The 17,918-nt window shown below is 31.8% G+C and overlaps 1 protein-coding gene across 3 annotated transcripts in view; it reads left to right on the top strand.

Annotated features, from left to right (window-relative positions):
- Positions 1–17,918, top strand: part of EEA1 (early endosome antigen 1) — a 112,110-nt gene that overhangs the window by 69,415 nt on the left and 24,777 nt on the right. For all 3 annotated transcript variants that reach the window (XM_038558636.1, XM_038558637.1, XM_038558638.1), the window contains 6 exons: positions 2,409–2,609; positions 3,663–3,776; positions 6,180–6,335; positions 8,050–8,189; positions 15,226–15,556; positions 17,210–17,311. In XM_038558636.1, coding sequence (XP_038414564.1) covers positions 2,409–2,609; positions 3,663–3,776; positions 6,180–6,335; positions 8,050–8,189; positions 15,226–15,556; positions 17,210–17,311 — 1,044 coding nt within the window. The remainder of the gene's footprint in view (positions 1–2,408; positions 2,610–3,662; positions 3,777–6,179; positions 6,336–8,049; positions 8,190–15,225; positions 15,557–17,209; positions 17,312–17,918) is intronic.

The raw sequence follows: 17,918 nt of genomic DNA, 5'->3' as shown, positions 1-17,918 counted from the left end.
CTAAGTGCTTTATTTAAATGACTCTTCATTCTGGTAATTTTTAGTACTTTTTAAGTATTATTTTTTTTTGACAAATAACATCTCATTTACCTTAGAGGTAGTTGCTATTGTAGTAAAAGTAAGTTAGCATAATCTGACAAAGTTTCAGTTCATGTCCCAGCATGTAACTTTTTACCTGTGTGACCACAAGCAAATCATTTCACCTTGTCATCAGCTCATTAGAAAATTAGAGATGTTATTAACAGTGCATTCTTGCCTCATGGCATTTTGTGATGTTTTGAAAAAAGAATGAATAACAACGTATATTTATAAACTGAAAGTACTAATTGTTAGTTGTCACTATGTATTGGTTAATATGCAGGCTTACTAGTTACTTATATTTTGGTCATTATATGTCTGTGAAATACATAGCTAATAATAATTTTGGTAAGTTGCTTATATGTAGTTTAAGAGAAATTTACAAAATTTTACTTAATATATTTTCAAACTGAAAGAATTTATAGTTACTTTTTTGGAAGAATTGTCCAATAAGAGAGTTATAAGTATCTAAATGAGACCATTGTAAAACAAAACATCAATAGGTAATGGCACTTTTCTAATTCTTTTTAAGAGAATAAATAAAAACAAACCTATCTACTTGAGCTTCCTGCCTTGTTGGAGTAACAAATACCTATTTGGTCCTATCACCATAAATGACTAGAAAAGTAGGGAAAAAATGTGTAAAACCACCACTTCCAGATACTGTACAATAAGCAGTGTGGGGCTTTGATTCAGGAGAAGCAAGGGAAGTGAACCTTTTGACCATTCTAGTTTCTGACTTGGAGACATTTTCCAGACTGTGGTGCAGGTTGGGGGGTTCCAGGGAGCACAGCAGTCCCACTGCAGTCAGGGGTGAGAGACGAGTTCACAAAGGGTGGGGCACCTCACCTGTGCAGGACAGACTATCAGAGAGGGGTGGGGCCAGGGGAGAGAGCAGCCCCAGCAGTCTACTGAGGTATTCACTTGGGTCCTTAGCTGGCTGCAGCACTTTGCATTGGCATGGTGGGATTCCGTGAGGCTGGGCCGTGAGCAGTTACTAGGAAGCTGCAAACTGAGACGTGGTCAGGACTGGGAGATGCTCAGGTTCCAGCAAGGGAATAAAGACGTAGTTGAACACTTGGGGGACATTTAGTAAAACCCCAGAAATGTCACACCATAGGAAACTAAACTGCCCTAGGGTAAAAGCTAGTGTACACCTGGCCTAATAAAGCATAAGAACAAGCCTCAAAAGGATCCAGCTGAACCTCATGTATATTAACTGCCTGCTAGAACAAAATTAAGTATTTTTGAAAGACGACAACAAAATCAAGACTTGTTCCATAAATATCAAAAAATTGCTGACGTTCAAAGAAGAAGAAAACATATATGGCTCTTAAAATATGCTTATAAGGGAAAAATTATAATAATGGAAATAGAAGTAGAGATGATAAAAAAAGAATTAAATAGAAACGTATAATTGAAACTTCATTGGATGGGCTTAATAAATTAACCAAATAGAAAGCAGTAGAGAACATTAAGACAAACCATTGAAACTGTCCAAGATGAAGCACAGAGAGAAAAAAAGGCTGGACTAAAAAACAAAACAAAACAAAAAAAAAACCAAAAATCCAAAACAAAAAAACTATGCTTTAGTGACCTGTGGGACAGGATCATGTAATCTAGTATACATATAATTGATGTAACAGAAGGATGGGGAGGAGAAAAAGATTTATTGAAATGATGGCTGAAAAAAATTTCAGTTCGATTAAAAATAATGAACCCACAGAGTCAAGAAACTCAATGAACTCTAAGCAAGGTACACCAAAGAAACATCACATAAATTGGATTTCATCTAAATTAAAATTGCTTGCATTTCAAAAGTTATCATGATAAAAGTAAAAGCCAAGCACAGACTAAGAGAAAATATTTGCAAAACATATAACTGACAATTCAGAAATATTCAGAATATATAAGGAACTCATTATTTAGATCAGTGATTGGGGCTAGAGATGAGTAGAGGGTACTGACTGCAAAGGGGCATAAGTAAACCTTTTGGGGTAATCGAAATGTTTTCCATCTGTGGCAATGGTTAAATGAGTGTATATATTTATTAAATCTCAAGCTGTGCGACTAAATTTGGTGAATTTTATTTCATGTGAATTATAGCTCTGTAGAGGTGGTTTTAAAAATAATAAAAATCTCTGAATTTGTTATAATTTTGAGTGCTTATTTTTGGAAAGATGTGAATAAATTAAAAAAAATATGAGATAACTTATCATAAAGCACTTTAATATTCTCATGGTCCTTAAATTTTTTTGTTTTGTTTTGTTTTTTTAGTTCTTATTAAATCATTTGTGACCTTCATAATTAGAGTCTTGCTTATACGATAGGTAACTCAACTAACAGAGAAGCTGAAGAATCAGTCAGAAAGCCATAAACAAGCCCAGGAGAATTTGCATGACCAAGTACAAGAGCAGAAGGCACATCTTCGAGCTGCACAAGACCGTGTTCTTTCTTTAGAAACTAGTGTCAATGAATTGAATAGTCAATTAAATGAGAGCAAGGAGAAGGTCTCCCAGCTTGACATACAGGTAATGTTGAATTATGCAATTTAATGTGAGTTTGTCTGAATAAAACTTCTATTTAAGCCATCAAATATAAATTCTGTTTCTCTCTCCTTGTGTCTTTCTTTGTCCCTCATCTTCACCTCCCTCTCCCTCTTTCTACTTTACTTACTAGTGGAAAGACATTGGGAATAGGAATTAAATAAAGGTTGTGTTTAGACAGTTTGTTGAGCTTTTGTGTTTGCCTTTTTTGCTCTTTATGTTTTCTGGCAATCTAATCTGAAACCACCCGATCTTTTTTCTTTTCTTTCTTTCCTTTTTTTTTTTTTTTTTTCATGAAATCCTTGTTTTTTGTTTTTGTTTCTTTTTAATTCAAGTCATTTTCTATTATACCATTATATTTCTGTGTTAAAAACTTTTCGACTTTGATTTTTAGATTTTATTTTAAAGGTTTAATTAAAAAATCCCTTTTTATGTACTATTATATGATTTTAATATACATTCTTTCAGAGGCCAATATAGGTCTTGTTCAATGAATCAGTGATGATGGGATGGGAATTAAAGTATTTATTTTTCCATTCTTATTGTTGGTTTCTCATTCTATACTATAGTAGAGAAGGTTATAGAAACATTTCTAAGCCTTGATTTTATATTAGGAAAATAATTCAATTGGAAATAAGAAATATAAAATAATATAATAAGGGATACTTAATAACTTGGAAGAAGAGGATATATATTTGTAGATGAGTTGTATGTTAACCCAATATTTGGAGTCCAATTAGAGAGAGGGAGATGTGTTTTGGTGTCATGTAGGGGCATATATATCATCTTATATATCATGATAAACTTCATCATTTATGCAAACATTATTAGGAGTCTCTTTTCTCCTACTCATTCCTGTTTGAGGGATTATCACATACTTATTTTTCAATGTCTAAATCCTTACTTTTTTTTTTTTTTTTTTTTTTTTGCCAAAGGACCTAGTTTTTAAAATAATTTAGTGACAGAAGCAATGTATATTCAAGCAAGGGGAAATCAAGAACTAAATATGAATTAAATGACTGGTCAATTTTGTTACAGATTAAAGCCAAAACTGAATTACTGCTATCAGCAGAAGCAGCAAAAACTGCTCAGAGAGCAGATCTTCAGAATCATTTGGACACAGCCCAAAATGCATTACAAGATAAACAGCAGGTAGGTAAACCTGATGCAGTTTCATCCGATAATGTAATGTTTTGTTAGATGAATTAATTGCATACATGTATAAAAGTGATTCTCAGTTTTATTAATGTCCTGATCAACTTGCTTTTTCCCTTTAATTTCTCCCTGATTTCAGAATCAGTTGAGTGTTGGATGCAGGAGTCAGACAGATGAAGATAAAAATTCATTTTTGTTTTTGATAAAGCTTAACTGGTGTGCACCTGTGGTTGGGCTTCTTAATATTATATTACTCTTTAGTATAGGCCATGGTGTGGAGCTGAAGTATCTACTCCTAATTGTTGAATTGTTGCATTCCATCAAGTGCCAATGATTGGGAAAGAGGGCCAGACTTTCACACCTGTTTTTAGTAGGTAATCTGGGCCATGACTTGGATATACTTACCACTTGGAAGCAGGAAAAGAGTACCACCATGTATTCCATTGCAGTAAGAGTTACTCTTTTACCTTGGGGGTAAGAATAAGGAGGGTTATAGGGAGTGCAGAAGTTACTTTTCTCAATACTGCTGATAAAATAAAAGCTTACTACTTTAGGGCCAAGATAAAAATACTGAAAGATATTTTTCATGTTTTACCAGACAGAAAGTTTTAAAATTTATACTTATTTTACAGGTAACACTGGTTGTTGGTCTAATTTTTTTTTAAAGCAGTGTAGTAATATATTAAGTGAACAAACTAAAAACTTTGTTTTCTATATTTTACCCTAAGCTTTAATCCCATTTTGCTCCTTGGATGGAATGTTTACTCTTAAATTTTGTATGTATCATACCAGAGTTTTATAAGCATTGAATAAATACATGTGTATACGTTTATATATAAACACATACACACAACACACACACACACACTGCTATTTTTATGTACATAGAATTACTGTGTATGTATGTTCTATAACTTTACTCAAATTTTTGCTAAATATGTCTATTTTCTGAGCACGAGGTCAGTGCTAGAAACTGTAATAGAAAGAGTATTTATAAGAATAATCACATAAAAGTCTAACATTTTTCTGCCCAAAATATCACTAACAAAGTTTGAAAGCACATAGCAGAAGAATAAAACATTTTCTAAAATGTGTCTGATGAAGGGCTTAATATCCTTTTATTTAAAACACTTAGATAAGAATTAAGGAAACCTACAGAAAAAGTAAATGATCAAATATATGTTAGCAAATGTTCAAGTTCATTAAGAATCAATTGTAAATTAGTATAGTAACAGAAGATGCCCTTATTGAGGTAAGATGTCTGTGTTTAACACTAGAAGGTTTGGAGAGGGTGTAAAAGAATAAGCCATCTTCATACATTGCTGGTGGTTGGCTATGTTAGTTCAACCTTTTAATGATGGTAAGGAAAGCTGTTTGGCAATATTTTTCAAGAACTTTAGGATTTTTCATTCTTTAGCTCTTTTTAGTTCTTTATCCTAAGGGAATAATCCTAGCTTTTAGGGGATGCCTGGGTGGCTCAGTGGTTGAGCATCTGCCTTTGGCTCAGGGCGTTATTCTGGGATCCTGGGATCGAGTCCTGCACTGGGATCTCCACGGGGAACCTGCTTCTCCCTCTGCCTGTGTCTCTGCCTCTCTCTCTGTGTCTTTCATGAATAAATAAGTAAGATCTTAAAAAAAAAAGTCATAGCTTTTAGGATGCTCTTCACATTTCTGTTAATAAAATGAAGAAAGTTTATAGCAATCTAGGAATCTAATGCAGGACATTTGGCTAAAAAATGATCTGGATCAAATAAAATAGAAATTTATGCAGTCAAATATCATTATATTTTAGAAAATGATGTCACAATTTCATGATACATTTTTATGTTAAAGGTTAAAATAAAGCAGTATGTAAAGCAAGATTCTCTTCCTGTTTCAAAAGTATAAGACAAAGAAACAGAAAAGACTAAAAGGAAAATTATCAAAACATTAATAGTGACTATTTATGGGTGGTATTTACTACTGGTAATTTGTATTTTGTTCTTTCAGTGCCTCTAGATATTACAAATTAACAAGTTTCATATATGTAGTCACTGTTTTTAAATGTTATTTTTTAAAATGGCATCTTGAACACTGAAAACAATTATAAAAGCGTTACTTTATTATCAGCCTATTTAATATTGTTATATCTTTTGGCTCCTAGAATAATTCTTTCTAGAAAAGGTTATTGACTGGTTATGCATATAAACTTGGTAGCTCTTACTGTGTGCAGTTTCAGTTCAGGTCCTTTATACTGGTAAATACAACCTTTGATTCATTATTAGACTTATTTCTAGTCTTACTCCAATAGTTTCTTAAATAAAATTAGAATTTTCAATTTTACTTTGATGAAACATTTGGGCATACAATAAAGTAAACCTTCCTATTACTAAAGTTTTCTTCAATTGTGCTTGTCTATAGGAGTTATCTAAGATCACTACTCAGTTGGATCAGGTCACTACAAAGTTGCAGGATAAGCAAGAACATTGCAGTCAGCTGGAAAGTCATCTTAAAGAATATAAAGAGAAACACCTCTCTTTAGAACAAAAAACTGAAGAATTAGAAGGTCAAATTAAGGTTTGTATAAAAGATATCAAATTTACCTATATTTTCTGCTGCTGTAGTAATGGAAACTGATAACTAGAAGGAATTGAAGATTTAAAATTTGTAAACACGAGTGAAGTTGTGATATAAGACTTTAAATTATATGTAATATTCAAGTTTTATTTTTGAATTCCATCTTTAGTTCTAACTTGGTAGAGTTAGAACTACTAAATGGGTAGCTTTACAAATGGCAGCTTTAACATGTATACTAGTTCCTTTGTAATGTGTAACTAACTATTGCAAAGAAACAACCAACCAGGGATCTACTCTAATTATATAAACTTATCATTTTGTTGTTATGAAGCCTCTTCTGTTCCATCATTCCCATCTCTTTAGCTCCTATTCCAATATATATTTCACATATGACAGACTTCTTCCTTTTTTAAACTTAAAATTTATACCTTTTGAATTTTGTTTTTAGTTTAATGATAAGTTTATGCTGTGGTAAACTACTTCTTATTTTAACACGATTCCAAGTGAAAGTGTTGATTTACTAAAGAGATTAAATGACTAGACCTTTCAGAAGAGGATTTGACCTCAGTCCTTTTTCCTTTAAATGGGATCTACTATTAATTAACTATATCTCAAATGACTATGTATATGTAAGTTATATCTTCACAATCAGATGAAACACTTCTGTAGAACTACGTATATACATACACACACATACACTGATACAACATGGGAGAAGATTTATGTTTACAATTCTGTTTAGGGATTTCTTTTTCTTTTCATTATGGTCAGTGATAATAGTAATGACAAATGACTTTTGTAATGGTTGAAAAGAACAGAGACCATTTACTGAAAAGCATCTAATGAGAATTCTCTTCGGGTATCTTCTACAAGTAGTTATTTAGAACCAAGAATGTCTCATGTGATTAACATTTGGTAATTATTTTAGGAAGTATTCTATGTGTTTTATATAGCTGTTTTAAAATTTTACAGTTTATATCAAATATCCAGTATAAGTGTTGAGTAAGTGCCACAGATACAGAGGTTGGTTTATACAATATTTAGGGTGCAAAACTATTACAACTGTATAAGAAAATGCCTTGCTCATCAATATTTAAACTTTATACTTAACAGCTTGATTTTGTAAATTTGTAAAAATACAGCTATATGTATGTGTATGAGACAGAAACTATACTATGAAGAACAGCCATCTCTAAACCAAGAACTTAAAGGTGCAAAACCAAGAATTTAACTGACTTTATATTTAGGGCCAATAGGTGTTAACGGGAGGGATAACATGACAACTACATTTTAGTTTTGGATATTTATAATTACATTGGTGTTGTTCACTGAATATAAAGGATAATATGTTTTAAGTGGGCCCATGTGTAAACCTGTTACCTAGTTTTTTCATACTTGAATTAATAACTTTTATTCAAATAATAGATATAATTATTTTAAGTTTATTCTCTTTAGAGTTAACGTTTAAAAGTAGAAACTTAGTGACTGCCTGTCATGTATAAAGCCTGCTGGTAGGTCCTCTGAAAGATTCCAAAATAAATAGTTCCTTTACTCAGTAATAGCTGGGAAGGAAAAATGTGTTTTTATTATATCATAAATATTGTATGGTTATTATTGTCAACACCAATGTAAATATAAACAAAAATGTTATATTTAATAACAGATGGATAATTATTGGCATTAAAATGGTTACTGTATTATATTTCTTCCATAGAAACTAGAAGCTGATACTCTTGAAGTTAAAGGAAGCAAGGAACAAGCTTTGCAGGAACTACAACTACAAAGACAGCTGAATACAGATTTAGAGCTTAGAGTCACAGAATTGAGTAAACAGCTTGAAATGGAGAAAGAAATGTAAGCTAATCTACTTTAAGGGAGAGGATTATAAACTAAGTATTAAAATCTTACGGTTTCAGTTTTGCTTTTGCAGTGCTTAAAGATTTATTAAATGTTTCTTATGTTGATTCTGTAAACTCTGATGTTAATATGAATGAGTGAAAAATAAAGCTGTCATAATATGGTTAAATTTACTATCACTAGAAAGGATTGAAAGTTTGGGTCATCTGGTCTCTTTTCAACAGTAATGTGGTACTCATTCCTCTGGGTTAAAACAATTGTTCTGAGTTATTCACTGATTTGAATAAGTTAATGTGAAAGTAACAAATAGAGGAGTATTTATATATATCACCCACGAACAATCAGGCTTCCTCTTTGAGGGACTATACCAAATATGGAATGTATACCTTTTTTTATTTTTTTTTATTTTTTATTTTTTATTTTATTTTTTTTAAATATTTTTAATTTTTTTAAAATTTTTATTTATTTATGATAGTTACAGAGAGAGAGAGAGGCAGAGACACAGGCAGAGGGAGAAGCAGGCTTCATGCACCGGGAGCCCGATGTGGGATTCGATCCCGGGTCTCCAGGATCGCGCCCTGGGCCAAAGGCAGGCGCCAAACCGCTGCGCCACCCAGGGATCCCACCTTTTTTTAAAATAAGAAATACTCTATTTAGCTTTGTGATGCATCTTGATAGATTGTATTTATGAGCACAAGGAAAACACCAGAATCAGTTTATCTTTTTAAAAATTATTATTATTATTATTTTTAAGGATATTATTTATTTATTCATGAGAGACACAGAGATAAGCAGAAACATAGGCAGAGGGAGAAGCAGGCTCCCCACAGGAAGCCTGAAGTGGACTCAAGCCCTGAACCGGGATCATGCCCTGGGCCAAAGGCAGATGCTCAACCATTGAGCCACCCAGGCTTCCCTTAAAAATTATTGAAGTAAAATTTACATACCATTAAATGCACAGATCTCACATACACAATTTGTTTGAGTTTTATTAAGTGTGTACTCAGTGTAATAATATGCGCCCCCTTCCCCACAAAATTTTTATTACTCATGGAGTTTCCTTGGGGTGCCGTTCTAGTCAAAACCTTGTAGATGCTATAGTTCTGATTTCAGTGTCTATACATTGATGTTGTGTAGTTTTGAATTGAAATCATATAGTATGTTTTGTTTTTTTTTTGTGACTGGCTTTTTTTCACTTACTGTACTGTTTTAAAAATTCATCCATGTAGTTGAATAAATATTGTTCCATTGAATGAATATACTATAATTTGTTTATCTAGTCTTTTGTTGGTGGGTATTTTTTGGGTTATTTGCATTTTTTGTCTGTTTGATAAAGGTGCTGTCAATATTCTTATATAAGCATTTTTGTGAAAGTTCAGAGTCATGGTGGGATAGATGTATGCTTAACTAACTGTATGAAAAACTACCAGACTTTTTCCCAAAGTGTCTGTACCATTTTATACTCCTACTGGGAATGTTTCAGTTGCATCATATCCTTGCCAGTATTTGGTGTTGTTAGTTTTTTAATTTTAGCTATTTATTGAATATTAAATGGTATCTTATTGTGGGCTTAATTTGCATTTCTTCATTTGTGAAGTGTAAATTATTTTGCCTATTAAAATTTTTTTCTCATTGGATCTTCTTACTATTCTTTGTGTATTCAAAATACTAATCCTTTTCCAGATAACCAGCCAGCTAACCAGACAGACAGCTAGATTATCAAGACATTTCCTAGCAGCTTTGCTTTACGTTTTTTTGGTAGTGTCTTTCAGTGAAAAAAAAATTTTTAATTCTGGTTGAATTCAATTTATTTGTTTTATTTTATGTTTAATGTTTTGTGTCTTTTCTAAGAAACTTCTGCCTATCCCCATGGTTTATGAAGAATTCTCTTATGGAAATTTTATAGTTTTAGTTTTTACATTTAAGTATAGGATCTGCCCTGAACTTATTTTTGTAAGAAGTATGAGATAGGGGTCCAGGATCATCTTTTTTTCCCGTTCATCATGAAGTTGTTCTAATACCATTTTTTGATAAAACTTCTTTCTCCCAATGAATGGCCTTTGGTGCCTTTGTCAAAAGCAGTTTACCTAGTATATGTAGGTTTATTTATGGGTTCTATTCAGTTCCATTGGTCTATGTTCTGTGTGGTATCCTGCCAGCATGTTGATTTTTGTAGCTTTGTGGTATAGGTCTTGTTATATTGTATCAGCCCTCCAACTTAATTGTTTTTCAAGATTATCTTGAGTCTTTTAAGTTTATTGCTTTCCATATAAATTTTAATATTAACTTATCCATTTCTACAAATAAATTATTGGGTTTTGATTGGAATTACAATGAATCTGTAATTCAATTTGGGGAGAATTAATGTTTTAAGAATACAGAGTCTTCTAGTCCATGAACATGGTATATCTTTAGTATTTATGTTTTCTTTAATATCTCTCATCAACATTTTGTTGTTTTAAAAATAGGAATCCTAAATATCTTTTGTTAAATTTAATCCTAAATATTTTATGTTTTTCAATTTTATTGTAATTGGAATTGTTTTTAAAATTTTCTGATTTCTTGTGGCTTGTATAAAAAAGCAATTGAATCTTACTACCTTTAGCATTGTTAAATTCACATTTTTGTTTTGTAGAGTTTTTAGAATTTTCTAAATGGATAGCTTTGCTGTTTGTGAATTAGCAACAGTTTTACTTCTTTTTTTCTTCAATCTGTAGGCCTTTTGTGTTCATTAAAAAGTTTTTTTTTTTTTTTATTTACTGTTAGCTGACATCTACAGTGAACTTTTGAATAAAAAGATAGTGGATATTCTTGCATTGTTCCCAGGCCTTGATAGGAAACATGAAATATTTCATCATTCATTTTGAGGTTAGCTGTGTTTTTTTTTTGTTGTTGTTGTTGTTGTTTTCCCTAGATTCCTTTATCAGATTGAGGGCACTCCTATCCATACTAGTTTTGTTAAAACTTTTTTTGTCAACTTCTTTTTCTGTATCTATTGATCATATGATTTTTCTCCTTTATTCTGTTAATATGGTAAATTACATGGATTGTTTTTTTAAATAGTAAACCAATCTTGCTTTCCTGGGATAATTCCCACTTGATCATCTTGTATTATTCTTTTCATATATTGCTGTATTTGACTTGATAATACTTTGCTTAGAATTTTCTGTGCATTCATGGGGATTTGTTGGTCTGCAGTGTTCTTTAATATCATCATCATAGTTTTGGAATCAAGGTTATGTCGGTCTTAAAAATAAATTGACAGTTTTCTTTCTTTCTGAAAGGGTTTGTGATAGGTATAATTTATTTTTTAAGTGTTTTATTGAATTCATCAATGAATCAACTGACCTGAAGTTCCCTCTGAGTTGTTTCTTAATTTGGAGTTCTATTTATTTAATAGATACAGAGCTATTAACTGTTTTCAAATATTTTACTCGAGTCAGTTTTGCTAATTTGTGTCTTTGAAGAAATTTGTCCATTTCATCTAAACTTCAAATTTATTGGTACAGTAAGATCATTACACTTTTAAGATCTGTAGTATCTGTAGTGATGTCTTTATTATTTACTCTGTTAATTTATGTTCTCTATCTTTTTCTTGATCAGTCTAACTTGGGGTTTATCAATTTTATAAAAAAAAACTTTTGATTTTGTCAAATTTTTTTAGATTAGAACTTTATTTATTTTTAAAAATTATTTTAAGTAAGCTCCATGCCCAATAGGGGCTCAAAACTCACAACCTGGAGATTAAGAGTTGCATGCTCTACCAACTGAGCCAGGCAGGCATCCCTGATTTTGTCAATTTTCTATTTCATTTATTTCTCATCTTTTCTTTAGTATTTTCTTCTGTCGACTTTGGTTTCAGTTTGTTCTTCTTTTTATAGCTTTTTAATGTGGAAGCTTCCCTGTGACTGTTCACCTTTTGTAGTATCTGTTTCATTTTCAGTTACTCACCCTCTTTGTAGTTTGTCAGGTTTCTGCAGGTGATTATTATATGTCGTAGTATAGCATGACACTTTTTCAACAGATAGAATAAATTACCTTGAGGAAGATTGTCTTTTCCCATTTGCACTAAGTGCTTAATGGGCTTATGACAACTCTGAGTATAAGGGTAGGTTAGTTTAGAAGATACTAGGATCTAAGAGATTCAGTGATATATGAAAATTCAGATGTCCTTGGTGGCAGAAGGGGTGTGTGCCTGCAGACATAACCCATATTTTTATAAAAGTGCTGAGATGGAGCATCTTTTCTTACTTCTAAGGTAGAATTAGTCTCTTGCTTAGCTTGTTCTTGATGCTTGCACTGGGTCTTTCCATAAGATCTTCAGTGGACACATACTTACCAGAATTTTGGTGGATAAAAATCAGTTCCACTCCATTCATCTGGATATATCTTCAAAGGAGGGCTTATGACTAGTCACATTTCAGTAGACTTTACCTTTAAAGGCCAAATAGGCCACTCTGAGTTGACAGACTTGATCTGTGTCAAGGGTATGAAGGTTTTTGACTCTCAGTAGTAAAAATGGAAGCTGAGAGCCTTGGAAAGATATCCTTTAGGGAAATGAAATAAAAACCCATCAGATTGATGATAATTAAGTTGTTTGACACCTTTATGGTTTTTGTCTTTGTTTGGGAGTGATGATAAAAAAAATTTCTTGTATTATTTCTAGTGAAATAAGTCCTGATACTTTGAGGATATAGAAGTGCATTGTATGGCATTCCTTCTCACTGTTAGCATCATGGTTTAGGGTGCATAGGTATTTGGGGAGCACATGTGATCCCTTATATCATCCCCTGAGTAATTTAATTAAATTAATTTACTTCTGGAACCCAGTCATCAGTCCATGAAGATCACTTCCAAGTTGGTTCTTGTTCTTCTTCCCAAGGCCCTGTAATCCCAAAGGTGCTTCCATTTCTAACGGGCTCAATGTAAATGGGCCCATTTCTATTGTATGTTCTAATCTTATGTTTAGAACTCACTTAGGCTTCCCTATCATGTTGAGATAGGGAAACCTTTTAATACTAAAGTCTTTTTTTTTTTTGTCTGTATACTTTATGGAAATGTTTTGTTTTATTTTTATTTTTTGTGTGGAATATTGTATTTCTCCTGTACTACCTTGGAAAAAAGGACTAGGTAAACACATCTGGGTTTGTCTAAACTTTACCCCTGATCCCAGGGCTCAGCCCAAAGAACAGGGTAAAGTTTCCCCTTTTATCAAGCCCACTTCCATCTGTGTATCCAACTCTACTTCCAACTGTGATCTTACAATATATTTTCATTAGTGTATAGTGTAATGTACTTTCTAATATCCTTTGTGATTTTATTCTTTGATACATGGAGTATTTAGAAGTATGTTGTTTACTTCCCAAGTATTTGGAGCTTTTCTTGATAGCTGTTACGTCTAATTTAATTCTACTGTGAACAGAGAACATACTCTGTAAAATTTAGACTTTTCATATGGTCTTATCACCCAGTGTATGGTTTATCTTGGTTAATTTTCCATGTGTACCAATGTATATTCTCTGTTGGATGAAGTGTTTTATAAATATCAACTAGGCAAGGTGATTAATAATACTTAGAAAAAGGTTTTTTTCTTTTTTTTTTTTTTTTTTGACTATAGTTGACACACAATGTTACATTAGTTTCAGGTATATAGCATAGTGATTCAGCATCTCTATGTGTTCTGCTAAGCTCACCACAATGGTAGCTACCATCTGTCACCAGACAACACTATTACAATACCATTGACCAGGTTCCCTATTTTGTATTTTTTTGTTCCCTTGATTTATTCATTCCAGATAATGTTTAACTTTCAATATACTTGCCTTTTTCCCCCCTGTGGTTCTGTCAGTTTCTGAGAAAGGAGTGCTAAGTTTCCAACTATGATTGTAGATTTATTATTTCCTTTAGGACCCTTTTTAAAATTAGTTTTACAGTGAACACAGAAGGCTTTATTTCTGTTTTGCCTTCTTTGATTCACATAGTCTTATGATTTTATAATAATTATTTATGGGGTAGCATAGTTATATATATCAAGTCCTAATTTTAGAGTTGCGTATAAATATAATTCTGGTATTGTATGAATACCCAACTTCCACAATGTGGCTAGTACATCTTTTAACAACCTCTCTTTAACATATTATTAAATTTATACTGATTGTATAAAGTATATCAGAAGTAGTATGCATTCCAGAAATACTGCTTTGCATCTGGTTTTATTTTCACTTTAAAAATAGTTGATCTTTAATAAATGTGTTTCTCTTTTCTTTTTCTTTTTCTTTTTCTTTTTTCTTTTTTCTTTTTTCTTTTTTCTTTTTGTGTCTTTTTCTTTTGGTGAGTAATTTTATTCCTTTTATCAAAGCAGCAGCAGTTTTTAACTTTCTTAAAGCTGTATCTTCATTTCCTTATTCTTGAAGCTTATTCACTCAGGTGTAGAAAACTTATGTTAAGGGACAAAAGATAACAAGTCTCTTGTATAATCTGCTAGGCTCTAGAATTAAAGTAAATAGTTCGTCTTTTCTCTATGTTTGAAATGAAATATCTCTCTCTTTTTTTAGTTTTTTTTCTGGGTTAATCATGTTTTGAAGCTTAATATATAAAGAGACATAATGTATTTTATATTTTCAAGGAAGAAGACAAAGTTCTCTATATGCGTGGGGGTTAACACAATGAATAGGTTCTTTAAAGTACATGGAAAACCTTTTCTGGCTATTGTAGACTAGAGGCTCTGCTATATGTACAATTTGGGGGGCATCCATTGCAACAGACAAGACTGGATTAAGTAAGGAGTCTTAGATAGTCTTGGCTTTACCATTAATTTATTTAACTTGAAGAAAACCATCTTTATCTGTTAAGTGATCAGATCAGATTTAAGGATTTTCAGTTTTATGACATTAAATTATGATTTTTACATCTGAACTACACAAGAAAGTTTTAAAACAAAATTATTAATTTAAAAATAGCAATTAATTTTTAATGCTAAGTTAAGAATGCTAAATTATGCATTATTTTAAAAACTTATTTCTTAAATATTTAGAGTATCCAGTACAAAGTTGGATCTACAGAAAAAATCTGAAGCCCTTGAAAATATTAAGCAAATGCTTACCGAGCAAGAGGAAGAAAAAAAACTCCTTAAACGAGAAATTGAAAATTTAAGTCAAGATGCAAAGATGCAGCACAAGGAATTGAATAACAAAATTCAGACAGCAGCAGCAGAACTACAAAAAGTGAAGATGGAGAAAGAAACTCTAATGACAGAGCTTTCTGCAACAAAAGAGAATTTTTCAAAAGTTTCTGAATCTTTGAAGAACTCTAAAAGTGAATTTGAAAAGGAAAATCAGAAAGGAAAAGCTGCTATATTAGATTTGGTTAGTTGTTTATGTTCACTACGTTAGGTAGAAGTGATTTTTATTTAAAATATACTGGTTTTTCTTCTTAAACCCACTGTTGACTTTTTATCCTACATTTAAGTGATTTTAAATAATTCTTATGAGGAAGGAAAGTGGGATTGCTTAACCTGAGAAAAAGATATTAGTGTTTGTGTGTAAAATTTCCAGAGGCCCAGGAAGCTTTTAGTTGGATATACAGTTTTTCTCTATTGTGTTACAATGGATTTGGGAGAGATAGCTGCCTATTTGTACACAGAGACATTTTCACAGAGAATGTAGCTGCTGGTACAAATGTTATTCACTTGCCTGAAAAAAACCAAAAAGATCAGAAAGACCTTGTTGACTTTTAATTCTGGTACTAGAAACTTTCTAATTTTCTACTGAATATTCTAAGACTCTAGATAATACCATGTCTTAGAGATACCATAAAACATATTTAAACTATATGAAACAAAAGTCACACAGTTTCAGGAAATGCTTAATGAGGGCTTGTATTCTCAGAAATATTTTATCCCATGGACGCCTGAGTGGCTCAGTTGGTTAAGCATCTTGGTCTTGGCTCAGGTCATGATCCTCGGGATCCTGGGATTGAGCCTCATGTTGGGCTCAGCATGGAGTCAGCTTGAGTTTCTCTCTGTGTGCCCCTCCCCCTACTCATACTCACTCTTTGCTCTCTCTCTCTCTCTAAAATAAATTAATCAACCTTCAAAAAAAAAAGATTTTAACATGGAATAACAGAGTAACAGCAAAAGTAAAATTCTCTTGTTTTAAATATAAAAGTCAGTGAAAGTATTTAGTAGCACAAAAAATACATGATATTTGTATGGTTACTTTTATGTTCCTTTCTGTTTGGAGAATATATTTCCTATCTTTACATCTTTCCTCTTAAGTTGTGATTGTTTTATGTGAATTTATGTGTATATAATATATATGTATACGTAAACATATTTATATGTAATATAAATCACATATTTAGTAATATGTAATTATTCTTTATTTTAACACTTTCTTTTGCAAAAATTTCCTTTCTTCCATTTTTTTAAAAAAAATATATTTATTTATGAGAGACACAGGCAGAGGGAGAAGCAGGCTCCGTGCAGGGAGCCCAATATGGGACTTGATCCCAGGACTCCAAGGATCACGCCCTGGATTGAAGGCAGGTGCTCAACCACTGAGCCAGCCAGGCATCCCTCCTTTCTTCCATTTGGTTGAATATTGTTGTTTTACTTTTATGAGCTTTTTAAAAAATAGCTCCCTGCCCAAATGGGGCTTGAATGCAGTACCCTGAAATCAAGTCACATGTTCTACCAACTGAGCCCAGGTGCCCCTCGTTATCCTACTTTTAAAATAGCATGACACGTTAATTAATTACAATTAATTGTGTGACATAAAAATATGGTTCCTAAAGTGTTGTGCTGGTTGATGATAGAAGCTCTTAACCTTTTTCTGTCCCTCTACTTTACTGCTATAATATTTGGCTGTTGTATAACTGAAATGGATGATTCTATCCCATGTTAAACCATCAGTGATTGTAGTTTATTTCCATGTGTGGATCTTACTAAGCATATAAATCAAACTTCTTAAACTTACTACAAATACTTTCTGTATAATGTAGTTTTCATTTGTTTTTAGGAAAAAACTTGCAAAGAATTAAAGCATCAGCTTCAGGTACAGACAGAGAATACACTTAAGGAACAGAATGAACTGAAGAAGTCACTTGAAAAAGAGAAGCAGGTAAGATTTTTTTCTGTAAATAAAATATGAAGAATAATAAAGTCTATTTTCAAAATAATTTCACACTTAAGCCAAAGGAAGTTTATTTCTCTGAAATGTAATGGATCACAAAAATAGTTTAAAATTGTCATTTATGTTTTATCTACTACTAAAAAGATTTAAGATAGTTTATTTATTTATTTTTTATTTTTTATTATTTTTTTATTTTTTTAAGATAGTTTATAATAAAAGACCCAAAATAAAGGATTATAACTAATAAAGTTAATTGAGTCAACTTACTATAGAATTATAACTAGATAATTTAGATTAAGGAACATTATTATGATTGGGAAAAATACCTTGATAGGCTTTCCATAGAAATAACATTGTAATGACTCTTTATTTCATGGATGTCTAGGTTTAATGGTATGTTAATGGTTGTATAACAATAGTTTTTTTCTGTGATTAATGCTTTTATTACTATCCATCAAAAATAAGCAAGCAAATGAGTAACTAAATGGGTATAATATATAATTCTTATTCTTTGAAGACCTACCTCTAGCAGTTAGAGTCTAGGAATACAGTTTTTCTAGAGATCTGGTTTGTTAAAGCAGCAAAACCTAGACCT

This window comes from Canis lupus, chromosome 15 (assembly GCF_011100685.1).
Source record: "Canis lupus familiaris isolate Mischka breed German Shepherd chromosome 15, alternate assembly UU_Cfam_GSD_1.0, whole genome shotgun sequence".
Classification (NCBI taxonomy): domain Eukaryota; kingdom Metazoa; phylum Chordata; class Mammalia; order Carnivora; family Canidae; genus Canis; species Canis lupus.
Note: the sequence above shows the minus strand (reverse complement) of the source record. Positions and strands in the feature narration are given on the sequence as shown.